Source organism: Ruditapes philippinarum, unplaced genomic scaffold (assembly GCF_026571515.1).
Source record: "Ruditapes philippinarum isolate M1 unplaced genomic scaffold, ASM2657151v2 ctg5005_1_1_1_1, whole genome shotgun sequence".
Taxonomy (NCBI): Eukaryota; Metazoa; Mollusca; class Bivalvia; order Venerida; family Veneridae; genus Ruditapes; species Ruditapes philippinarum.
Window position 1 is genome coordinate 40570 of NW_026853183.1, and position 26846 is coordinate 67415.

At 33.5% G+C, this 26846-nt stretch overlaps 2 protein-coding genes across 4 annotated transcripts; both read right to left on the reverse strand.

Annotated features, from left to right (window-relative positions):
• Positions 1 to 5759: 5759 nt before the first annotated feature.
• LOC132736016 (nucleoside hydrolase-like) lies at positions 5760 to 14881 on the reverse strand. 3 transcript variants are annotated; one of them, XM_060723060.1, is made up of 6 exons: positions 14744 to 14881; positions 11398 to 11588; positions 9718 to 9892; positions 8728 to 8844; positions 8106 to 8242; positions 6561 to 7120 (listed from the first exon to the last, which is right to left on the reverse strand). In XM_060723060.1, the coding sequence occupies exons 2-6, from the start codon at positions 11584 to 11586 to the stop codon at positions 6779 to 6781; spliced, it is 960 nt and encodes a 319-aa protein (XP_060579043.1). In that variant the 5' UTR covers positions 11587 to 11588; positions 14744 to 14881; the 3' UTR covers positions 6561 to 6778. The 3 variants fall into 3 exon arrangements, with proteins under 3 accessions (XP_060579044.1, XP_060579043.1, XP_060579042.1); XM_060723061.1 differs by lacking the exon at positions 14744 to 14881 and having other exon boundaries at positions 5760 to 6702; positions 11398 to 11642; XM_060723059.1 differs by lacking the exon at positions 14744 to 14881 and having other exon boundaries at positions 11398 to 11643.
• A 7188-nt stretch (positions 14882 to 22069) lies between these two features.
• LOC132736012 (uncharacterized) lies at positions 22070 to 24720 on the reverse strand. The gene is made up of 2 exons (XM_060723054.1): positions 24296 to 24720; positions 22070 to 23456 (listed from the first exon to the last, which is right to left on the reverse strand). The coding sequence occupies exons 1-2, from the start codon at positions 24718 to 24720 to the stop codon at positions 22070 to 22072; spliced, it is 1812 nt and encodes a 603-aa protein (XP_060579037.1).
• Positions 24721 to 26846: the final 2126 nt, after the last annotated feature.

The window sequence follows — 26846 nt, forward strand, 5'->3', positions numbered from 1 at the left end:
TTATACATTACAGACTTACATGTTAACAAATACAAAATGTTCAGCATTTACCAGGTGACGAACAGACATTATATTTCTACAACATTGCTGACGTGTCATTAGACGCCGCTTGCTAGACGCCGCTTGCAATGCAATTTTCCATACAGCAATGGGGAAAATTTTAGCAAAATTTTAACAAAATCACGCTGATTTTAAATTTTCTAATAAAAATAGCTTTTATGATGTACAATATGTCACAGAGCTTTAAAGGATTAGAATAAACGTTTAACTGAAGTGATAGTGCCATGTTTGAATATCATATTCTTTTTATCATTATCTAATTTTATCTACATAATAAATAACGTGCCAATGAGCCAGTCTATAATCTCGATCGTTCTAAAACTTAACCGTTGAGAGAGGTGACAACTGAGGCAGTGTCAAGTACTTCATTTGCTTCGCCTCTGTTGAAGTTCGGCTCCTCCTAAAAGTGTCATATTAAATTTGATATTATGCTCTATATGCTTATGGAGGGCGATCGTTGCCAAAATTCCAGACATGTAATGTGTTCCTTTTGAAAACTACTTTTGAAAATGCGTACATGTATGTCTAGCATTTTTGATTGCATTCGTGCACAGCAAATGATATGCCTCTTAATCCAATCTTTTAATTGAAGGCACCGCTTTTAAATAACAAGTTTACATGTAAATCTTAACAACTGACCTAACACACATTTACAAGTTCGTATCTACCATTGCATATAATACATAAGCATGTTTACACACTTGTAGATATATATATGAAATGTAAAACTCGAATGCAGAAAATATAATTTAATAAAACGTGTTTCCAGTCGTAGAACTACAACAGTACATTTACACAGTTACATGTTTAAAATGACAAAAGTAGATTCACAAAGTTAAACGATTTTAAGTCATGCATGACGCCCCGCCCCTCTCTGAGTACTTACGATCTTCTATCACGGAAATGAACGGACAGGTATAATACCCGTCGCCTCTCTCCTATTTCTCAATAAAGTGAAGGAAAACACGGCGTCCATTCTAACTTTTTTTATTTCTATAAAAAGTCCAATATAATTTGTATCAAATGAAAGATTACTCCATAAGCTTTCTATGAGTGCCTCGGAAATAAAAATGAATTAAATAGATGTATTGATTTTTTTGTTGTTTTTTTTTAGTCTGAAAATAACACTCTCGAATTGGTAAGAAAAACACGGCGTTCCCTCCAAACTTTTTTTTTATTTCGTGATATATTTTGATAATTTTGGATTGAAATAAAAGTTTGATTAATACGATTTATGATATATAATTATAAAATGCCTCAAAATAAAAAGGAATTAAATCAAAATGAATTAACTTTTCGTTAAAAAGTTTATCATGTTATTTTCTGTAAAATAGAGAAAAATAAGAATCCCTAAAGAACGCTCAAAACGACAAAATTGAGAATGTTGCAGGCCGGTTTGATTGAGCCTGCTCATGGACGGTAATGGAAAGAGCAAGTTATCGTCCACGCCCCCTAGCACCGGCTTAAGCAAAATTCAACATGAACTGGTACAATTTTGAAACATCCGCAGATGTGTTAATATGGTGATTATCATGGAACCTTCAATGTGACACGTAAGTGCCATACCATGAAAAACGGCATATGATCCCCAAGTAAAAAAAAACAAAACACACTCTGAAATTCAGTAAGAGAAACATGGCGCCCCCTACTTACTTTTTTTATTTCTTGGTCAATTTTGATAATTTTAGAATATGATAAACAAGATCATCAAGGAAAGGCGGCGTTGATAATTTTAGACTCAAGTAAAAAATTCTGGAAACAAAGTGATCCCTCGGAAGCATTAATCACAACAAAATTACATAAGAATTGCAGACTCGGTTTGATTGAGTCTGTACATTAGAGATAATGAATAAGTGCAACATCCCTCACGCCCCCTAGCACCGGATTGAGCGGTACTCAATTCTCAACACTTAATAGTGCTTAAGAATCCTTAATGAACTTTCTAGTGATGCCTTAAAAATGAAAATTAATTACGTAAAAGTATTAAAAATTTTGTTTCTAACTTATCGTTGTTTTTTTTTCCTCTTAAAGACCATAAGTTTTGAACAAGTATATTAAAAATCTGGAAACAAGGTGATCCCTCGGAAGCATTAATCACAACAAAATTACATAAGAATTGCAGATTCGGTTTGATTGAGTCTGCACATGAGGGATAATGAACAAGTGCAAAAAGTTTTTATTCATACTGAAAATACCCCCCCCCCTAGCACCGGCTTGAACGGTACTCAATTCTTAACACTTAATAGCGCTGGCATCAATGATCCCGAAAGACCAGAAAAATATAACAACACTGAAGTGAAGTACGGGGCAACTTTTTACAGCTGCCTCACGGCACTTGAAACCTGCTGTTGTGAAGTATAAAAATCTGGAAACAAAGTGATCCCTCGGAAGCATTAATCACTACAAAATTACATAAGAATTGCAGACTCGGTTTGATTGAGTCTGTACATGAGGGATAATGAACAAGTGCAAACAGTTTTTATTCATACTGAAAATACCTTATTAAAGATTGTACATATGTGCTACGGATAAGTATTTTCTTGATTTCGGAAAGGAAATCTCGGTGGCCGCTTTAAAATATACTTGCATAGTTTTTGTTGAAAATGAAATTTGTGCTAATACATTTTTCAATGATACCAATAAGAATATTGGGTGGTTTTTTACATTATTAATAAAATTAATCCCTTGAAGTTGGTCATTGTTTCCCATCGCCGATGTTTCTCAGGAATATATGATAAACAAGATCAACAAGGAAAGGCGGCGCTCAATGAACGCAACCCCACATGACCCAGCAACAAGAACAAGTGGCAAGAAGCCAAAGCGGACCCAAAACAAAACACAGGACAGGGCACTAGGCAGAGCACGGACAGGCTACTCACTAAAATGATAAATAATTTGTAACTGATAAAAACACGATGTTAAAAATAAGGTAATGCATAAGTTATCTTCATCATAAATGGTAAAATCAGCAATTTTCAAGTGATGTTGCTACTGACAAAACTTTTGTAACAAATGTAACATATATATTTTATGAAAAATGCCGTATGTTGTCCTTCAGTTTTATTTAAAAATATGGGAGAGGCGCCGTTTTATACCTGTCCGCAATAGAAGTTCGTAAATACTCCGAGAGGGGCGGGGCGTTATGCTTGACTTAAAATCGTTTAACTTTGTGAATCTACTTTTGTCATTTTAAACATGTTACTGTGTTAACGTACTCTTGTAGTTCTGCAACTGGTAACACGTTTTCTTAAACTCTATTTTCCGTATTCGAGTTTTACGTTTCATTTTTATATTTCAGATCTATAAGTGTGCAAACATGCATATGTATTGCATGCAATGGAAGATACGAACTTGTAAATTTGTTGTCGTTTTAGATGTTAGGTCAGTTGTTAAGATATATATGTAAACTTGTTATATAAAGGCGGTAACCTTCAAATAAAAGATTGAATTAAGAGGTTTACAATAAAAGTGGTAGGCATACAAGTTCGCATTTTCAAAAATCATTTTAAAAAGGAACACTTTACATGTCTGGAATTTTGGCAACGAACGCCCTCCATATATGCTAGCATTTAGTCTTCGTTGATGGGGTAGAAAGGAACCAGGACAACTTTGATCAATATCACTTGTCAAATCATTAAATTACAAGTTACAAAGCCTAAACCACGCCCACTATAACAACGAGCACATACCAAGAACATGGAGAAAAAAAATTGATTTGTGCTTCGGATATTCAACTGTTTCAATGTTGATTGACTGTTCACATCATTTGGCGGCGTCTTTGATGTGCAGCATCAACATATAACTTGTACACATTTGTATTCAAAGTTAATGATTTACATAGAATCAATGTTTTTTCACGTTTAAACAACACAGACATACATTATCTCATGTCATCTAATAAAATCTTAGCATTGTTCTCCCTCTTGAGGGTATATGTACTTAACTTAACCCGAACCTTTTTCAGCATATTATCCTTAAAACATATTATTTTTAACCATTTTCCAGTCAGAACATTTATTAATCATAGTGTATTTGAAGGGGAATTTTTCAGAAGTGTGTCATATAAGTTGAAGGAAAAATCAGTCAGTCAGTAACTAGTATGGTTTGTAAAATATTACAGACCCAGTGTAAGGTTAAAAGCCTTAACAAAACAGCAGATTTTAGGACATTAATTCCAATGTATGGATAAAATATTGCAATAAATATTACTTTTCAGTTTCAATGAATAATCAAAGCACAGAAGGCGCTGAATTTGTTTGGGTCTCAGAATGTAAGAAAGGTGCAGGTTGTGAGATTATATGTATAGTGCCACCAATGCTTTCCAGCGTTTTAATTGTAGTAAATTGGCTATAAGACTAATTGCAACACTGATATTCAATCCAATGTTTATTTGACTTTAACAATTTGAAAAAAAATGAGTTACCTTTACTGGGATTTGAACTCCAGACCTCTCGCTTCCTAAGCGAGCCCGAAAACCCTTCAGCCACGGTGAATTTATATGTGAACGGCCTGAAGAAAACCATATTATTCTAAATTAGGGCTTGTAACGACTTTAACTGTTGTTTAACACAGATGTAAATAATCCTGGAGCTTACTATAAGCATGTATATTTATAAAGAATCAAAGGGCTGCAAGTTCTGTGGTATTTTCTGATCTTTGCAATCTAAATCGTACTGTATATCTGTATGCATTTTCCTGTATAAGTTTATTTTTATGTATTATAATTCATTTTGCAAGGCACCAGAGTTTGATACATACGGAATTCTGCATAACTAGAGTTGCATCAAAAAATCATTTATGTTCATTTTTTACGACAGCCACACTTTATCCTTGCATATCATGGCTACTTTCTTAACAAAGACACTTAAAAAAGAATTTAACAACAAAAAAAGTTTCCTCGACTGGGATTTGAACTCGAGACCTCTCACTCACTAAGCGAGCGCGTTACCACTGTACCACGGAGAAGTTATAAAAGTCTGATTAACATCAAGTCATTCTAAATTTAGAACTTCCATTGCATTTCGGGTTTGTAATCCTTATTAATTTCGAGGTATTTTGTTCAGGATAAACCTGTTGTTTAAAATTGAAGTAAATATTTTAGCGAAAATCTTCTCGCCCAAACAGTCCGACATGTAGAATCTATATATTCCACTACTCGGTTTGTGTAGTATTCGGTAATCGACATCGCTAAAAATAGTATTTTCATTGATAAAATCATATTCATCCGCGTAATTTGTGATTGTGCATTTATTGACAATTCTATAAGCCAACGCTATTGTTTAACTTTGAATGCGTTGTAATTTGTTGGATACTTGTAACAAAATAAAATATTTGTTTCTTTTAAGTCGCTCGTTTTAAGCTGTTTTGAGAACTACTTGTTGTTAGGTTTGTCGTAAACTTCTGTGTCAGAGATTGAATGTCCGCTTGGTATATACTTATTTTCGATCAGAAAATACAATAAAACAATATTAGAAATCTTCGACCATTCGGGAATTACTTTGCTTAAAAATTAATGCGCCTGTCTTTGACCATCTTTACGCAGTGATCTCCCCTGAATTTTTCGGCGTTACTGTACATACGAAAGGGAAGTAACCGCTTCAAAAAAGTGGACTACTTTCGGCATTTGCAATTAACAACATTAGACTCTGAAATTTCGCTACCATTATTTGTTTGGTCTGACGACCCAAACAAATAAAAATGACACAAACTAATTTTTTTTAATATTTCAGTTTACAGAGAGTTTATTTGAATGACTTAATGTAATTACATGCAATCATGTTTCAAGTGATACACACACATAATTTAAGCGTAAATATGACTTCCCAGAATAATAAGTGGGTATAGCTATATGTACAATTTTGTCCGCATATACGTGAAACTATGGTGGCTGATTTGTTCTCCTTTACGTGTTGCGTTGTCGCTAGAGACACAACACCAAATATCGTTATCGCTTTTTAGTCTTGTCGCTGTGAAGCGCGCCAAATTGCATGTTATAGTGCGGCGCGTTGTCGCCCTGTTGCTTGGCTTATATCGAAGGCTTGGCTTCTTATCGTGCTGTCGCATGGCTCATTGTCGCGAGCATCAAAGCGCCAATAAGCCAGTTTTTCCATTTCAGCCAAGCATCAATGTGTCATCGCGTCAACATACCGCGAGACAACGCACCATTTGGCGTGTTTCACGACGACAAGGCGATAAAAAAGGAGCCACCATATGAAATTGTTTAAATTTTACCAACCTATTGAATGTAACATGGATAGTTTCTCTGTGCCAATCGTGCGTGGTCCCAGTATGTCAATGTGTATTTATTTAATTTTTGTTTGACACTAGTTTTATCAGAATATTTTCATAAACAGTTTGGTCAATATTTGTGACAATTTTCACATTTTTATTCTTTTTAAGAACAGAATTCCAATCAACAACCATTTGACCCCAAGTGTATTGACCTTTAACTTCCACTGTTGCGTAAACGTCAGCACTTGATTTGATTACGTCATGATTAAGAAAGCAAGCAACAAGAACCTCGTCACATGGTATGAACGTGTCCCACTTGTGTTCAATAGCATATTTCTCTGAAAGTTTTTCTATCTTTCGTAGGAAGTTCGTAATCGCATTGTCATTCCTCCGTATCTTGTGATAAAATTCCTGCGAAATAAAACGAGAAAAATACCTCTCTAAAATGGATTGAACAAAACAAGATTAACTATATTACATCATATGATTAAGAAACAATCTTCTTCAAAATTTCTAGAATGAGATCCATGTTTATGACCTTGACAATACGCACATTACACGCATTTCCGGTTACATTTGACCAATCAACAACCATCTGACCACGTGTTAAGTCTGATCTGAGTTCGACAGACGCATATACTGCAGCTTCGTCGAGAATGACATCATCAAATATTGCGCAAGCTACAGCATATTGATCAACGACCTCATATTGTTTATCTATTCCTTGATTAAAAAATGGCTGGTAAAAATTAGAGACGACGTTTTTCTCAATTTTTGACAGGAAAATACCACAAGGAGTTTGTGAACTTTGAAACTCTTTGAACCAGTCCTGTAAAAAGAATATTTGCGATGTACTAAAACATCTATATAGTTCATTAAAGATGTACTTTAAAATGTTATTAAAATGATATTCTCAAATTGCATGCAAATTGACTGCAGGTACATTTAAACTTAAGAACCAGTGTATCAAATATACTGGTTCAATGTACTTTTAGAATGAAAGTCTTCAGAAATTACTTCGTATTTCTAACTGGGAAGGGCCAACTCTCTAATGTTGTTAAAACTTGTGGTCCGACCCTTTCGTTTTTTATAAACAACTACAGCATCAAAATTTATTCGTTAATGTATTGTCTTATGCTTGCATGTGACACTGTATCTATTTTATACACGTTTAGAAAGAAAAAAAGAGTTACTTATTATATTATTGGATTCCGAAAAAGTACAGAGCTCATTTTCATTGGTATTTACTTACAATGCTGCATGAAATAGCATTGAAAGTACAGAGAAAAATGACATATTACACTATCTTCACCTAATTGCCTGGATAGAATGTTTCTAGCCAAGGATTTGAACACGCAAGTTCCCCTCAGATTGGCAACATTACGTAACAGGCCAAATATTAAAAAAACGAAGAAACTACCGTCGAATTTTGTTCGCTCGAACTCGGGGGCCTGTGCAAATTTGTTCGAGAGATCGGTAGTTCGAGCCAACCGAGGTTGAACTATTATTACGTTGAACACAGGCCTAAAGGACAAGAGATCAGGTTCGAGAGTTCGAGCCATCGGTGTCCGAGAGATCCAAGGTAGAACAACATATATTATATAGGAATTTTGCTGGGACTGGGCGATGAGTTTGAGCGAAGGGAGGTATTCGAGCAATGCGAGTTCGAGCGAACGAAGTTTAACTGTAACTACTCGGGTAAAATTTCATTATGGACAAAACTAAACTTCCTTGAAGGCAATCGTCCGAGACGGCAGAACAGAAAATATTGCAGATTCTACTCATGAACAAAACGATAACAGAGCAATATTTACCCAAGGCAGTGAATGTTTTTCACATGTTTCCCATGTGACAATGGTAATAGGAGTTTTTAATTGGTTGAGAACTACATAAGCGGCCTCTGGATCACTGTAAAAATTAAACTCTGCCGAAGTTGTCATGTTGCCTTTTCCTGAAAGTTGAAGATTATCGTTTTTTTTTTGTAAATGGAAACACAAACCTTTCACACTAAATATAGCGATTTGATAAACGTTAGGATCAGTGGTTTGAAACGTTTCATGTTAATTAAAAGATAATAATTAAAGGAAAGAGCAAAAATTGTTAGTTTATCAAATTTGATAATAAAGCTGGAAAAATGAAATAAAATGTAAACGATATATTGGTATAGTTAACGCTTCTAACATCAAATAATGACTGTACAATTGCAGGACGGTACTAAATACAGTTTGTCTAAAAGAACTAAATACTTTATACAAATGAATAAGGCACCAGAGGCCTTCCTCCAGTAAAGCTCTGACTTAAAAACACACCAAAAGAATAAAAGTCATGCGAATCATTTATAATGCATCAGGGTACTATACGTTCCTGTTTGAATGCTATATTTGTATTGCACTATTTGGTTGAGAAATTCAATTTTATTGCAATTTTGAAACCTACCTTCATGGTTTCCGCCCATTATATAACAGCCTTTAAACCGAGAACCAAATTTGCTGTCCATACGTATTGCCATGGCAACGTTTGTTAATGGTCCGATACAGGCAAGAGTAACTTCCCCTGGTAAAATGTAAAAGCAACATAATACGTACATGTTGGTGTTGAAAAAAGAATGGTATTACTTTGTCACATTAAGTATAACTTGTAAATTATAGTAGATCTTTACATGCTACTATAAAGGTAAACCTATCATATTGAAACCTTTTTCTTTTCACTGCGATAGTGATATTTGACAGAACCTTCTCAAATCACATTGTATCAATTCAATCAAAATATGTAACAGACAAATTTAGCTGAAATGGTGACATATACATGTAACAAACCGAGATAATGCTTGTCAATTTTCGTTAAATTTAAATTTAAAGTTCGTAATAATCAAAAGCATTGTGACATGTCCGCCAAAAGAGGACTACCATGAGCTATTGCAGCTCTCGGTCCAATTCCTTTCTTCTTAACGGTCCAATTCCTTTCTGCTTAAATATGTATATTATCAACATATGTATATATCTTGAATAAAAATATGTTTAAACCATGTCCGCCATTTTCCCTACTGTAAACCCATTGTCCTAATCTTTCTCAGGTTTTCTTTTGAAGTTTTTCTTTTACAACGTTTCTGTTGACCTGCATGCAAGTCTTACATACACTTATTTTCGTTTTGTTTTGTGATTTACTTCCTTATTAATAGGATGGTATCTGTCCTTAGTATTAATTTACCAGTATATGAATTGAGACATGTTGATAGTATATTCTATTTATAGTTAACGTTTCCTGATTGCTAAAAATACTGTGAAACTTAATGATATATGTTTTATTAAGTTGTGACATTGACCATTTGATTGTATTGTATGCTTTGTTATATGTACCGTGTATGCATGGGCATATTGCCCAAATGTACTGTGAAATAAACTCTTAAAACTCTCTTGTAAAGTTTACCTTCATGTTCCTTTGCAATCCGGACTAAAGCCATGACGGCATGTTCCGACTGAAGATGACTTTTATCCGGAGCATCTTCATCCGGAGCATCACCAAAACCATCCAAGCCATGATAGTCACTAGTTGGCTTCTTGTCGCCTAGCAACGGTTCATTACAGCCGATAAATACTGGAATCTTTTTACAAAAATTACTCGTTAACACTTAGAAATCTATTGTTTATCTCAAAGTTTGGAACTTTTCATTTGTTCTTACTAACCCATATACTCAGTATACTTCAATAAGCATTTGAAAACTGTATTGATATATAGCAGTGCAGTTTTTTCATTGTTTCATATAGGAAAAAAAACTCGACTGCTATATAGCGGTTGAGTTTTTTTCGCACCTTGTATATATCAATGTAGTTTTTTTCATAGAGGCTCCGATGGGGCAGTGGTAACGAACATTCCCAGTAGCAAAAAAAGAAAAAAAATGGAATCAATAAAATTAAAAAAAAATAAATAAATACAATGAAAAATATAAACAAAATTAAGGTAATTAATGAAATAAAATTTACTCTCATTTAATCAAAAGGTACATTCGCTGAATGAATTATTTCCACTTAAAAAGCCCTTTAGTCTTAAATCAATATTGGTAACAGTTTACAATCCGCCTCTAACATTGAATGTCTTTAATTTTGTAATTTTTTAGCGGCAGCGAAAACAACTTGAAAAAAAAAACTGCCTTATCATAAATAACTGTAATGTAGCTAACGATTTATTTATTTATTTCTATTACAAAAAAGAAAACATTATGCCATTGCGATAAAACAGTTAAAGTATATGAAACTCGTAAGTTACGAGGAAATAACACTGCTGGGCGACATCTCGAGATGTTTCTGCAAAAAATTGTCTCGGCCTAACGGCATCGTGATTTTTTAGCAGAAACATCCCTATATGTCGCCCCAGTCAGTGTTATATCATCGTAATTAATTCGTTTCATGTACTATTACTATTACATATTTCAGAGTAAAATGATACTAAAACTGGATTAATTACAACGTTGTCGTATAAATATCATGAAATGGAACACCACGTGCTTTCATGCTCGGGATGACAATAACAGTTTAAGTACAATAAATGCTACGGTGGCACAGGGGAGACATGCGTAATTCTTTATTTTTTGAAATTCTATTGAAATAATTATCTTGTTCCCTCGAGATAATTACCTTGTTCATATAACATAATTATCTTGTTAAACAAGGAAATGTATATGTAAATATACAGGATATTCAAGTGTTTTTTTTTCTATAAATACAGGACTTATTTTCATCGATTGGTATGAATATAATATGATAATTTTCATACCACAAGATGAAAATAAATCCTGTATTTATAGAAGAAAAATATATAAAAAATCTATTTATTATATACATTTTTCTCTTTTTTTGAAAGACTGTCCTTTAAAGTTTGTTTATTTGCTGATGAAAGTAGTCCGGCAAGATATCAGTGAAAATACAGAAAATATGTTTCACTGTTAATCTTTACATAACAGTGAAAATACGGATAATGAAAAAGTAAGTGGAGACATTCCATTAAATTTAGTGGTGTGTATGCTGAAAGTAAAATAAGCAAACCCTTTTATTATTTCTAAAGGACTATTGTCATACAAGTTAATGTAAATCATTAAAATATTGAACTTACATCTAGTCTATCTACGACTTTTAGGATTCGAAGAACATTCAAACCAACTTGTTCCACGTCCGCATTTCCCATAACACATGTAATTCCAATGACGTCAACATCCGGGGCTTGGAGAGCCATCAAGATCGCCTGAGCGTCGTCAACTCCGGCATCTGTATCAATCAACAGCTTTCTCCTCGTAGCAGACATACCTATACAGTGGACGGAACATATAAATATATCTGAATGATTTAGTCAACTAATTAATTTTGATTAATCTAGCATATTTCTCCGTGTATGTGAATATTTTAGATTAGCCTAATATTGGAAGTATCGCCATTAAAAATTCAAAAGCATGTAAAAGATTATAAAAAAGTCAAACTTCATTATTATTCGCTCACACATTTCTTTTAATTATAATAAAAAACTCTGTCAAGCAATTCCAAGGTCAAGGTCACACTTAGAGGTCAAATGTCTGCAATTAGAAAATCTTGTCCGGTCTTTTTCTCTGTCATGCTCCTAAGGATTTTTAAATTAATCGACACAAATGTGCAGCATGGTTAGGCGGTGCGTCATGTACAAGACCTAGAGCATTAGCTCTAATGTCAAGGTCATACTCAAAGGTCAAATGTCTGTAGTTATAAATTCTTGTCCGGCACTTAACTCCACCATGCACCAAGGGATTTCAAAACAATTTGACACGGATATTGAGCGTGATAAGACGATTTGTCCTGCGCAATACATAGACCCCTAACTTCAAGATCAATCTCACACTTAGAGGTCAAAGGTTAGCAGTTAGCAATTAGAAAATCTTGTCTTGCCAAAAACTCTGTCATGCATCTCTGTTATAAGCATAATGAGTCATTGTTATCCTGGCAATTGTGATAATCGATACTTTACTTATTGTTACTTTTTACTTATTGTTACTTAAGTAAAAACCTTTTTATCTTATTCTCCAGTTTACTGCTCTAGTACAAACTTAACTTGGAAATTTGTGACTCTAAAATTAAAGCCTTATGGATATTAAAATAAGTCGTCTTACTTAAAAAGGTCTTTTATCGTAAAAGAAGCTTTCATAATATCTTTATTCAAACATATAGCGTGGGTATTTGTATTCAGACACATTTTTAGTTTTATCTAACTTTTTACTCTGTACCTAGGACCTTAGCCACAGAAAACCTTAATCTTGTGGTGTGTGATTTCGGTTCACGGTGGTGATCATTTTTGCCATATACTTGTATACATCGTATTTTTAAAACGTCTCATTTTGAAATTTTGCTTTGGACAAGAATTTTTTTGTTAGCTATTCCCATTATACGACCTGTAATGAAAATATATATGAGCCGCGTCATGACAAAACCAACGTAATGGGTTTGCGACCAGCATGGATCCAGACCAGCCTGCGCCTCCGCGCAGTCTGATCAGGATCCATGCTGTTCGCTTACAAACCCTATTACAAGTAGAGAAACTGAAAGCGAACAGCATGGATCCTGATCAGACTGCGCGGAGGCGCAGGCTGGTCTGGATTCATGCTGGTCGCAAACCCACTATGTTGGTTTTGTCATGACGCGGCTCATATATATAAAATACCCACTAACCCCCGTTCACACAGAGCTGCGACTTGACGATCATGCCGATCAAGCCACGATCTGAAAAGGTATTGGATCGGGGCCAATAGGGGTCGATCGGCGTCGAAATCGAACAATTTGGCAAATTTTGATCTTCATTACGACTGTACTACGATGTTCCCACGCAAACGCGCTGCTGACACGCTTCTACTACGATGTTACGCTGACCGATGCAGACCAGCGGCGGCGTTTACTGCGTTTATACTATGCTGCCGCTACGACATTCAAACTCGCCCTACGACGCTACGCCGACATAGAAGGCTGTACAACGATATCGCTACGACGGTGCCAATCATATAATACTTGTAGTACGCTTCTGGTACGATTTTGGTGATGATATATATATCTTGGGTTTCAAAAAATACTTTTCATTTACTTCCAAACTTCAAACATGAACGGACGTATTAATGCTGATCTGATTCATCAGGCTTTACTTCAGCAAGAGAAATTGTAATTGCACAGATTGTTAACAGGCGGTGGCGCAGAAGGAGGCCAAGAAGATACTGGGTACGGACATGGCTATCTGCAGAAATAGACAATATGATACACTGACGAGAGAACTCCGAATGGAAGACACCACTTCTTCAGATTATGATTGGTCAAATAGCAGCGCTATTAAAACAAACTGCTACCTGACATGTCGTGGTATGATCGTTGTAAGGTCATGGTAGGTTTTCGTATGATCGTCATGAACGTAGAGAGATCGTAGTGGGAACGTGGTAAGAACATAGTGGGAACGATGTAGAAGCGTACTCGATATGTTCCCGACTGTACTACGCTTTTACTGCGCCTTTAATACGCTCTTGAAGAACTATCCACGATGCTTCCGCGCTGCTTGTACGATTACGGCGCTTCTACCACGCTCTTTTTACGACTTTACCCCGATTCTTGTTGGCCACGATCCCGCTACGCTTGTTTTGAGCACGTTCAAAATAAACGTGGCGAGAGCGTAGAGCTTTCCGATCATGAAGACGCTACCGCGATCATACTGCGCTTATGTAGACTCCACTACGTTTCTCCTGCGATTTGCCACGATCGGCCACGTTTTCGGCCACGCTTAGATCGTAGTAGAAGCGGTGACTATGTGTGAACTGGGGTAACATACAACCATAACCCAGTCCGAAATATCGATTAGACGTGTACACTAGAGTTCATTTTGTTGGTGTTGGTTTAAACCGAAATACCGTGTAATTACTGAGTTCCAAACAATCGGAACACCTCGTGCATAATCATAATATAAACTCGGTTTAATAGGGACTATAATTGTGTGTGTAATCTGTGTATGATAAATAAAGAAAGTTTTTTTTATTTTACATACAACGGAAAATGTAGTCAATTTCGAATAAAAAATGTGTCCTACGAAAATAATGTCGAAAACAATATGCAAACTATCGTCCAAATGATAAGTTTTGTACTTTTGGTTTCTAGAAACATGATAGTATAGTATTTATTTGCTTATTATCATTCATAACCATGTTTTGATGAGACCCGAGACATAATTTATCTCTGTTATCTACATCTCTGGTGATCACGTAAAAGTACACACGTATTGTTATGAAAATGCTAATATACTAGTAGATATAAATAGAATTTTATCTTATACAACCCCTGTCACTTTATCATAACTGATCTTCATTTCTCAAATATACCCGGGACATTTGATGGTATATATTACATACATTCATGTTAAAACAATTACAACAAACAATGTTAATAAAAGATAAAAACAAAAAACTTACCTAAAAATGGTTGTAGATAGTACAGTATATCTCAAGAACGTATGAAAATAAACAATAAAATAAACAAATATAACGGAAGTAAAACTGAAATATCGCCGTATCCACCACGTGTATAGCAAATAACACACAGATAACAGCTACATACATGTATACATACGGTAAAGTGAAATAAATATTGTCTTAACATTGACATGAAAACCGTCATATTGTATTTTGATCCCCGGTTTAAATGTCCTAAGGTCGCAGCTTTAATACAGTATAACCTTAGCAGAGTGGCCATCTACAGACCAATAGCATTCTTACAACAACAGTCGAAGCAAGACTCAACAGTGAAACTAACCTGTCTCGGCATTGTAGACAATGGGGTATGACAAAATCATGAAGACAATAAGGCAGAATAAAAAGCATGTGGACAATATACGTACCTGGTTTCAGTAACAATTTATATCCCTTTTTTTTACTTGAAATGCTTCAAAATACTTAATCTTTTTATATGTTATATATAAGTAGCCTAACAAATACATCTTTCCGACATTTCTTTTTTTTTAGGGATACTATTTATTTCGATTTTACAATATTCCCTAGTCTGGTCTGACTTGTCATCCATCGGCCATGTGTGTACGGGAAAAAAATTAAACAAAGTTAAATCATGGATGAACATGAAATTAGGACAAGCCACAATCATGATATCTATCCCTGTTTAGATGAATAACCATCTTCGTCATTACATGATCTAAACAGAAAATAAGCTTGTATCCTTTACTAACTGACTGTAATTTGCGACACGGTATGGTTGTGCCTTTAATTTGCGACACGGTATGGCTGTGCCATTAAAAACCCAAACAACCTAAAGCGGAAAGCAGTATTTGTCTCCACGAAAATCACGAAATATTCGTTTCAGTGTAGTAGGGAAGTTTTAAGTTGTGATCACTGTACTGGAATCATTGGACAAAATAAACAAAGTCTCATGTTTTATATCTAAGCATGTTAATTAACTTGATGTGAAATCATTTGACGTAAAAGAAGCAAAATGCTTGATCACTATATACTGTTTCAAATGCCAAAAATAACAGAAACGAAAGATGGCTAAGTAAATGGGCAATCTGTAATTTTTAGAACAGGACACCAAAATAAAGAAAAACATTTTTTGGATAAGACCTTAGCGTATGTCAAGCTCAAATTGATCTTGGCTTATTGATGACCTTGACCTTGAAGGTTAAATTATTGAATTTTCACTGACTTTTGCTATAATTGAGAAATTTGGTATTTAATCAATGAATTATCTTCAACCTTTTCGACAAGACCTTCTATAAGGTTGAACTGACCTTGGCCTTGAGTGTTTAATGACCTCGACGATCAAGGTCAAATTATTGAATTTTGTTTAAATTGTCTTAATTTTGTTATTTTTTTTACACACTTGATTTATACTTGGACAAAACAAGACATGCCACCAAACAATATTGATATGTAAAGTTTTAGATGAAATATTAAACTTTTATATCAGCTGACCTAGATTTTGACCTAGTGACTTACTTTGTTTTGATGTACAGCTATGAAATTTGAACATAGATTTTGACCTAGTGACCTTCTTGTCCTTCGATAAACAGCTATGAAATTTGGACCATGTTTACAGTTTCCAATGTAACATTGGACTTTGTTATCAGCTGATTTTGACCTAATGACATACTTTGGCATTTTTACTTTTTTACAATGATTTTCTTTTAAACATTTTATTTGTTTGCTTTTTGGAAAAATGAAATAAATTGTTAGCTGATAATAATCAATTTGCACTGATTAATGTTCAATGCAAATGCTACAGAGCTGTAGAGAAATAACCTTTGCATAACAATGTCATTTCTTCACAATTCACTTAAATTCTATAGAGCAGCACCTCTCTTCAACAATTTCTGAAGGGTGTTGATGTGAAGGGGTACGTTGAACAAGCAAATTGCTGTGTAATTGTGTATATGCAATATTCTTAACAATGTAATATGTCAATATAATGAATTTCTACAAATGAATTGCAACAATTTCCACACACATGTATTGTGAAAAAAATGTGAAAATTTATTATTCAGCTTTATATAATTATAAAATTGAAACATTTAAGGATGTCCGTGGCAGTGTGATTGAGGACGTTGACTTCAAACCACTTGCCCCTCAACGCTGTTGTTCGAATCTCAGCAGAAAGGACATTTGTATTCTTTCATGTTAGGAAACTATCCAGCTAGCTATCTGAATGTTGGTGGTTCTACACAAGTGCCCGTTCATACATGAGTTAATGCACGGAAGTGCACCGGATGTCTTCCAACACTAGTAAAGCTGGAATGTTGCTATATATGACATATATACTGTGTCGGTGTGATATAAAACCCAACCAAATAAAAAAGATGTTGAAAAATTTAAATGAAGTCAATTACAGAATGAAATGTGAATGTTTGAAAATATTCTTTGGCCAAATAATACATGAAATGCAATCAACTATGATTTGTATAGAGTCATATATTTAAGAAATAAATGTTTAATTCATTTTCAGGACAGTAAAGTTTTGGGACTTAGAAACATTCCAACTTATATGTTCGACAGATATAGATGCAAATCCTGTCAGGTATTTATGAATAATTTCATTTAAAATAAGCAAATTAATGCATTCAATAGTTGTATGTTTTGTTTATTTTTCAAGTTGCAAAAGTAAATTGAACTAGAGAAGTTGTTGAACAGATTATGTAAAATTCATCCTATCTAGAAAGAAAATCATCCTATCTAGAAAACTTAGCTGTTCACAATTATGTCTACATATGTCACACACCAGTAATGGTTTTTCGAGAACTTGAACTTGACGGAAATGATTTAAATAAAATAAACTAACAGCGATGTTATTTATTTTAAACCAAATTGTGTAAGAAGTTATTAGCTTAAAGACATCTCTCAAATCAGTTCCTAAGAAATTAACCTGAGTACTGAGCAATAGGTGATTACTTTTCATGCTCAAGGAAACAATGGCTTACCCTTAAAAGGATTCAAACCCACACAGTTAGCAATCCTTTGATTAAAGTCTGGTGCATGCTGCCATAGTTTTTTATGCCCCACCATATTTAAAATGTCTGGGGCATATAGCGTTACCCTGTTCTGTCATTCCGTCCTTCCATCCTTCCATCCTACCGTCATTCCGTCATCATCAGTTTCCATTCATTATATTGGTAACAGATGAACACATTCAACTCAAATTTGACAAATGGATATATCATAGGAAAATGCAGGTCAAATTCAAATTTTCATGGTCCGATGAAATCAACTTCTAGTTTCCAAATCTAACTTGAATAATTAATGAATAAGTAAATCTAGATTCATCTAACATGAGGTACATAAAATTATGTTATGTGAGGAAACTAACCAGCTAACCTTTTGGAGGTTGGTGGTTCTGCTCTGGTGCCTGTCCATGCTGTCAGAAATAAAACTTGGAGGAGCACACAAGATTTTCCTTTACATATAAAGCTGAAAAGTTGCCATTTTACCTGTACAGTGGTGATGTGGTTTAATATGCAACCAAAATAATATCAAAATAATCTTTACAGTTAAAGTAACATGCCTTCATATTTATGCTTATTTTCATGAACATTTTGAAATATGTTTTAAAGTTAAATACTGTGAAGTGAACAAAGGAAGTAATTTACAAATTGCAAATGGCACATCTAATTCACGTAAATTACCAAAAAGAGGTCAAAATATGCTAAAATAGCCCTTACTGTATTAGTCAAGCAATAGTAATATGGTGATGATTTCTGCAAAAATAGTCATTAAATACAAAGAACATGTAAATTTTTACTTTACTAAAAATCTTTATTCATGTTTCTCAAGTTTGATTTATTTGAATGTTTTGGCTTATCTGGAGGCATGCTGCCTTGACAAACATCTTCTAAGACAATCTACACAACAATTTTCTTTGTGATATTTCAGATTTATATGTTTCCATCCGAATGGTACCTGTCTCTACTCTGGTATAAATGATTTCCTTAAAGTTTATGGCTGGGAACCGACACAGTGTTTTGACTGTTCCAATTTCTCGGGGCGTCACCCGGCAGGTGGCTGATATGAGCCCAGCTAAAAATTAACTTGTAAATATATTTTTATTACTTATACTAACATGATATGATTTGAAATTTGATGGTTTATAAGCAGTAATATGGAGTGATTAGAGTATCTATGTAGTGAAATTGTTAGTTATATTGAGTCTAGTTGGATTGGATATTTTTTATGAAGTTAGCTTTGCTGTATTTTACCAGTATAAGCAAGTCAGTATTTACTTAAGCCACAGACATTATGTGTAGTCAGCTTTTAGCTTTTTATTTGAAGAAAAGAGGTAGCTATTTAACATCTAGGTGTCGGCGTGAACATCACACTTTGGTGTAATTTTGCGTCCAGGTTGTATCAATTGGCATCAGTCTTCTGATTTGATTTTCTTGCTTATTTCGTGTATTTATGCCCCATTTTTAACATTTTTTGGCGGGCGGGCGGGGAAAAACTTTTCGTAACAGTTTTCTCAGCAACTACTTATCACAGCCTCTTGATATTTGGTATATTTGGCATACAGCATTGATACGTAGTCCCATACTGTGGGATTTGATTTCAGGTCTGTTGCTTATCCACTTCCTGCTAACCGACTAAGTTAAATTTTTGACATTTATGGTCAATGGTAGGAAACTTTTGTAACAGTTTTCTCAGCAACTACTTATCATAGCCTCTTGATATTTGGCATACAGCATTGACACATGGTCCAAACTGTGGGATTCAATTTTAGGTATGTTGCTCATCTACTTCCTGTTTACCAACTTAGTTAAATTTTGTACATTTAAATGGTCAATGGTAGGAAATTTTCTTAATAGTTTTCTCAGCAACTACTTATCACAGTCTCTTGATATTTGGCATACAGCATTGACACGTGGTCCCATATCGTGAGATTCGATTTCATGTCTATTGCTCATCCACATCCTGTTTACCGACTTAGTTAAATTTTCGACATTGATGGCCAATAGTTAAATTTTCGACATTGATGATCAGTGGCAAAATTTTTTCGTAACATCACATCATAATGATTATGATATTTGGTATACAAATGCAACCCGGCCTTTTCTGTTTTTGACCCTTCTTTTAATTCTTTGTTTAGTTTGAGGGGAAATGGGTTGAAACGTCACTGATTTTTGAGTCATTTTCCAAGGCCCACACTCTAATATGGATTTTGACTGAATTATTGATGGCCGTTTTGAACAGAAATTACTTTTTTGAAATTTAGACTGAATTAATACTATATACGTGTCAGTCATTTGACATGTCTAATAATTATGATCCTGACCCATATTTAGTTTTTATGCAATGGCCTGTATAATTGAAACATTATTTTCTACTTTGTTTCACTCAACAATAGATAAAATATTTACTGTAGGGCTAATCATATCTTGGAAAAGATAACAATTCAGTAATTGTTTTGTGCATTGTGTAATATTATATTGAATACATAACATATATTTTACATCAATCTTACTAAATACTATCATTATAAATTAATTTTAACAAATAAATGTACATTAAAGAGTAAATAGCTATATCTGATTAAATATTTTATGAAAATTTAAAAAAAGTAAAAATAGGTTGTCTTCATAATGTTATGAATGCTTCTTGAAAGAGTTGTCTCTTAACTTGCATAAATATGGTACATTAATTTCTTCTTGTCCATAGGATTACAGCATTTAAAATGAATATTGTAACACATTTACTTCAGTACATCGGCTATTAATCAGTCTAATAAATCAACTGTTTATAAAAAATAATTTCAAACAGTAAATTGGTTACTTATAGTGTTTACTAGGAAACATTTACTGAATTAAAATGGTCAAATGGCTGCGCTGGTTATGACCAATTTAATTTTGTAAGTGGTTACTAATAAACATAAACCTATACAAAATGTACAAGAATAAAATATTCTACTCCTGTTTACAGTAGGTTTAGGGTTAATTTCATGCATGCACTGACTTTCAATAAAATATATTGACATAAATGTTTTTCATTCTATGTCTTAATTTATGTAAACACTTAAATCATAATATAAATAAATATAACATATAATAATTCACAGACATCAAAAATATAGCTTGTATCACTTATGCAACAACCGTCTAATTTAATCAATCATATGGATTATGTGGAATCAATATCACAAACATTAAATTAAATAATAAATAATACAAAATACACAAAATGTACATACAAATGATGATAAAGTCACATATTACATACATTTCACACAAATTTAAGAGTAATTTAAAACCACAGGGTAGTCCCTTTATCAAATCCTTTTATTCGTTTAATAAACAAAAATATTTCTTTATCAACATATAAACAAATAAAAAAAGCATCATTATAGCTTAATAAACAAAACAGGAGGATTAGCTGGGAAACGTTATGTATGTTACTTCTATGCAATAGAAAAGCGCAGACTTTAAATGAAGAATAAAATCATATAAATGATTATACATAGTATAAAATACTATACGTGTATGGATGATCTGGAAAAATTATCAACAAATTATTTATAACACGTAAATTGATTAATGAATAAGAAATGTTTCTTTATCTTTTGACAATTCAAAATGAACATCAAACAAACTTAAAAAATAAACAAAACAGACGGTTTGACTAATGGAAATGTAATGTTTGTCATTCCTCCGCAAAGCATATACTTTGAATGAAATCTTTCAACATATTGACAAATCAAATAAACATCATTTAAGCTAAATAAACAAAACAGGCAGATGAGTTGGGAAACATAATGTATGTAACTTCTATGCAATAGAAAAGCGAAGACTTTAAATGGAGAAAAAATAATGATTATTAATAATATAAAATACTATTCATGTATGGATGATCTGTGCATTAACTGAATACAACGAATAATTCAACATTAAAGGCTGATAGTTGATACTTAAACTAGATGGTTTAAACTTTAACTTATGATAAATATATATTGATACATGTATATATGATAATTGTGTTTTGTTTGACATTGGCGAAATATTAACCTACAGTTTCATTGGACATTGATTCAATATTGTAAGATAAATTATTCATTCATAACATTAACATGTACAGCAAATGGTAAACAGCTTTTAGTCCTGCTATTGATAGTGCTATACAATATGGCGGCATAATATTACATTTCACAAAATTATGCAGTCTTGTTCTTTTCACATTTCATGTTTGTAGATTCTGAATTAAAACGTCCTTTCAGTTAGTTTTTTACTAAAAGTGGTTTGCAGTCATTTATTGACCTGATCAGATATCATACACTTCAATGTTGCTTTTTCCAGATCTGCATACATACATTTTAGACATTTGTTGGTTACAACATACAGAAGAAATATTCCATTTTCCTCTGTCAGATTTTATAACCTCTCCCAGCAGCTCACCATCAGATGTAAACTGTATAACATTATTGGAGTAAGATCCAGATACAAGCACACTTCCTGCTTCAGTGACATAACAGCAACTGGCCCATTGTATTTCTCCGCCATTGAATCTTGTAATAACCTTACCTTTTTTGTCCAGTACTATCAGCCCACGATCCCTATCAGTAACATAAATCCTTTTAGCATCTTTACTGACAGCTAGACTGTTTATGCATCGTAGCTGATCAGTACGAGTAAGTTGATTCTTGAGATGAGAGATAAATGAATGCTTAATTCTTAGCTGCTTAATCTTTCGTCCAGACAATGTATAGACATATACTTTTTTGGTATCATCTGATACATATAAATTATTGTTGGTGTATGCAAGACCACTACAAGAAAAATCAGTATTGATCTTGTTTGTTGTGCTCATTTGGCCTTCAACAGAAATGAAATGAACTTCTTTCTGTAATGGTAAAGTTACTGCTACTTGTGTTGTGTTGATTGAACACACTTGCCATGGTGCTGCTGGTAGATCACAGTAGTCTATGATAGTGTTGTTGTTACTGTGGAACCGTTTTAGCTTCTTGTTTTTTCTATCAGCTAATATTACTGTACCATCCTTCAAACAGCATGCACTTCTGGAATAATTGTCTTCTTCATAAGACGTTGCTGTAACACAATATGATTGTTTCCCTTTTATCTTAAATAAAGTACTAGGAGTCTTTGCAGGGTTTCCTTTTTTACCAAGTTTTCCAAGGGCTTTATATTGTTGTAGCAATGTAAGAATTCGTTTTTCAGGTTGTAACTTTATGACATCTCTAGTACGCTTGGTTTTGTTATCTTCTATACATTTGTTGGCAGCATTTGCAGTATCTTCCCCAATCTTCACAAAAATAAATACTTCAGCTTGACTTGTGTTCTGGGATGCTAATTTATCATTAGCTGAAGTAACCCTGGCCATATGAGCTTGTAGGTTTTTGAGATTGTTTTCAATCTTGTCTTCAAGGTGTTTAACCATATCTTCTATGTTACCTATAGAATTGTTCTCCAACTTGTCAAGTTGGTTGTTAATTTCTTGTCGAAATTTTCTGATATCTGCCAGTAACTCTTCCTTTCTTTTCAGAAGTCTTTGTTTATCTTGTTTGAATCTGGTAACTTGTTCTGCCAGGCTTTTGGATATTTCCTTTAATTTTGTTTGAATATCTGTTGTGGCTGCTTGGTAAGTGTTATTTTGAATATATTCTGGAATGTAGCAAATTTCCTGGCATGACCTAAAAGATATTCAAAATGTTCATCATTTTATTTTTTCTCCCACAAAGAACGATAAGGAGGTTATATATAAGTAAGGTCATCAGTTAGTTTGTTGGTGAGTGTCATGGTTTCATGGCACTTACTAGAGTTACAAATAAGATATTGATACAAACTTCACAGATAACAAACGTATATGGACAACTTGTTTCAGATTGCCTTTGGACCCCCTATTATCCAGGTCACTTTTACAAAAAAAGAAGAAAAAATGATTTCTAGACCTAAGAATAAGATACTGTGATCAAACTTGGCAAGAAGCAAGGCTCTGTAGAGATGTCACTTTGGGTTGCTTTTGACTCCCCATCCCCCCTTAGGTCAAGGTCAAGATCACTGTTACTAGAAATAGAAAAATGGTTTTCTGATGATAATTTGATAAGGAGTTAGATAATGTTATCAAACTAAATGTCTGGCAAGCTTTGTGGTGACTTTGCTTACGTTAAGATTGCTTTTGGAACCCTAGGGTCAATGCCACTGTTATTAAAAAATAAAAAATGGTTTCTTGTCAATTTCTAGAGTAAGGAAGGAGATATTGTAATGAAACTTAGTATACAGCAAGTTTATGTTGAGAATTCACTTTGAATAGCTTTTTGTATTCAGGTGAATCTCTTTTACATGGCAGTAAATTATAGTTACGGTATTTTTGTTACACTTATGAAACATCATAAAATACAGCTCGAATTTAAATTTGGCTTCAGACCACTAAATCTCCCTTAGTGATAGATCTTGTTTTCTTTAACATATTTGTTATGTTTAGAATTTTTAAAACTAACCATAAAGTTACTGATAAATTGTTAAAATTCACCTATGATTATCAGCCATACATGTAGAACAGCCAACACTATCGTGATTCTGGCAGTACATATCAATGAGTTTATGACTGTGTCTGTCACACATCTCTGTTGGTGCCTTTGGCAGACTTTTGCTTATTCCTGACTCAACCTGAGATTTATCCAACACCTTGTTACCAGCACATACAGGCTCTTCCGGTGCCTTTGGGAGACCTTTAATGATTCCTGATGTAACTAAAGATTTATCCAACATCTTGTGACCAGCACACACTGGCACTTGACTGTGAACTTGGACACATATTATACAGAAATAATCTTGGCAATCCAAACAGAATTTTACACCTTCGGTGTTTTTGCTTTTACTTTTGCAGATTGTACATAGTTCATCAAAAAATTCATCAGAAAGAATATCCGTATTTATTTGTCCATCTGTAGCCATCTTATAGATATACTTGTTCAAGCTATTTAGTTAGTTGATCTGTTCACATACATGACAGGCCTTGTCTTGTATCATAATCAATTTTCAACACGATAATTTACTGTCACATATTCTGTCCAAGTCTTTACTTTTCAAATGTTTCCTAAACTGCTCATGTAATAATAACCTTATTTTTTATGAATATTGATCATATAAACTTGCTATGTACATCTCATATTACAATTGATTTCTTGATCAGATAAAATATTGATACAAAGGCCACATCATCTTACAGTTTGATAAAGTTTAAGGTACAAAGTTTAGCACAAAATGTACATCATTTCCAAACAATAGCTTAAACTATGATGATGTCATGAAGGTTAAAATATATTTACGTCTGACATTGATAGTTAAGATCAAGTTGAGTTGAAGGTCAAATATCAGCATGTCAAATGATGAACACTGTTCAAGTGTATCATGCATCAACATATTTGCGTTATGACTTAAATATCAACAAAGTTTGTAAACAGTTTAACTTATTGCCCCCAAGGGCTTGGCCATTGCGACCCTGATATAATGGGTATGCCTTAACCAAATTTGTTAAAGGTTATCTAGAGAATGTGTCATGCAAGATACCAAACAGCTAATGGCACATTGTTCCGCAGAAGTTTTCATTACAAGACCTGTACATGAAACTGTGCATTAGGGATGGGGCCAATTGGTTAAACATTCTTGGCACAGGTTCACTCTGTAACCCTTCATGCCAAGTATCAAAGATGTAGGCCTTGCAGTTCTGAAGTATATAGATTTTAATTTTAATTTACTGATTATATTGATAACTGTCAATCCTAATATGATGTATTTGTGTATATGAAATACATATTGTATCAGTGGATATATTTATTCGTCACAAAAATTGGGAATGTCAAAAAGTGCATAAATATTTGCAAAAATATGATTTTTTGAATATTATATTGTTTTTGTGATATCATTAATTAAGCAGGTACATGTTAAGAATATGATATTATTGTAATTGTTCTATTCAGTTGTTCAATGGCTTTATCATTTATATAATGGTTTGAAATATACATTGTTAAAGTTTGATAAAGAACCTGATTACACATTTCTTTGTCATATTTTGTAACATTCTTTTGTTATATGAATAACCTATTGTGTTAATAACAAGTATATTGTTTCATTAAAACATTTTTGATTTGGTAAGACCAAACTTTTAAACAAACAAGCAATTAGAAAAATTAATCTCAGTACCTGAACAGTACTTATTCATGCAAGATGCTTTATGAAAACTTACTTTCAAATATTAGAACAAAGTTTGCCTGAAGAGAAGTAATTGCTGTGACACAGCGCTCTAACATTTCTGGGACAAAACAGGGAATGAATAATGACCCCCCTCAACCATAGCCCACTAGATTACCAACTTTCTCAGATTGGGAAACCTGGACCTGATCTTTGATCCACCGATTTGATTGAGTTTTAAAGACCTTATATACCAGTGTTGTGTTATTATATTTACAGTAGTCATTGTAGAACAAGTTTTCTAACTGAAAGACCTCCAACGCAGTCAAGTGGACAAGCCAGGTAATAAAGTTAAACCTGAATCTGCTGGAACAAAAGTAATAAGCCTTTGCCACTGGTATATGTCCAGGACAGCTTCACATAGGTGCATCTGACAAGGTTTTAAATTGTTGGATGACCTACTTCAAATTATCATCGTGGTATCCATAAAGTTGGTAATGGGCAGCTCCAACTACTGAAGTTGGACATGTCCATTTAAGAATTTCAGCAGGTTAAGGGTTAATTTTTTGAGTGTTAGTTGATGTTATAACGTTTTCTCAAACTCCTCATAGTCATTACATCCCTTGGCAGATTGTAATCACTGCCTTCGCTTGATGACGTAATGACAAAACTCAAATGTAAATGATTCGACCGTTACATAGAAAAGCTAACGTCATTTTTCTCTTTCTGTTTTATTTTTAACTTTTCTTACATACATTCGTTATATTCATCAAAAAATTATCAAAAGTATACAAAATAATGAAAAATAAATTCAAAAGCTAAAAAATATATAATATCAAAATATTGATCAAAATGTGTGTGATGTCAGAGATCTCTGTACTGATAAGGGG

Coding starts and splice junctions, on each gene's coding strand:
- LOC132736016 (XM_060723060.1), bottom strand. CDS start 11,586: ATGTCTGCTACGAGGAGAAAGCTGTTGATTGATACAGATGCCGGAGTT. Junction 8,845..9,717: donor GATTGCAAAGGAACATGAAG/GTAAACTTTACA, acceptor ACATTTTACCAG/GGGAAGTTACTCTTGCCTGT. Junction 7,121..8,105: donor AAAAACATTCACTGCCTTGG/GTAAATATTGCT, acceptor TTCTTTTTACAG/GACTGGTTCAAAGAGTTTCA.
- LOC132736012 (XM_060723054.1), bottom strand. CDS start 24,720: ATGGCTACAGATGGACAAATAAATACGGATATTCTTTCTGATGAATTT. Junction 23,457..24,295: donor TGTATGGCTGATAATCATAG/GTGAATTTTAAC, acceptor AATATCTTTTAG/GTCATGCCAGGAAATTTGCT.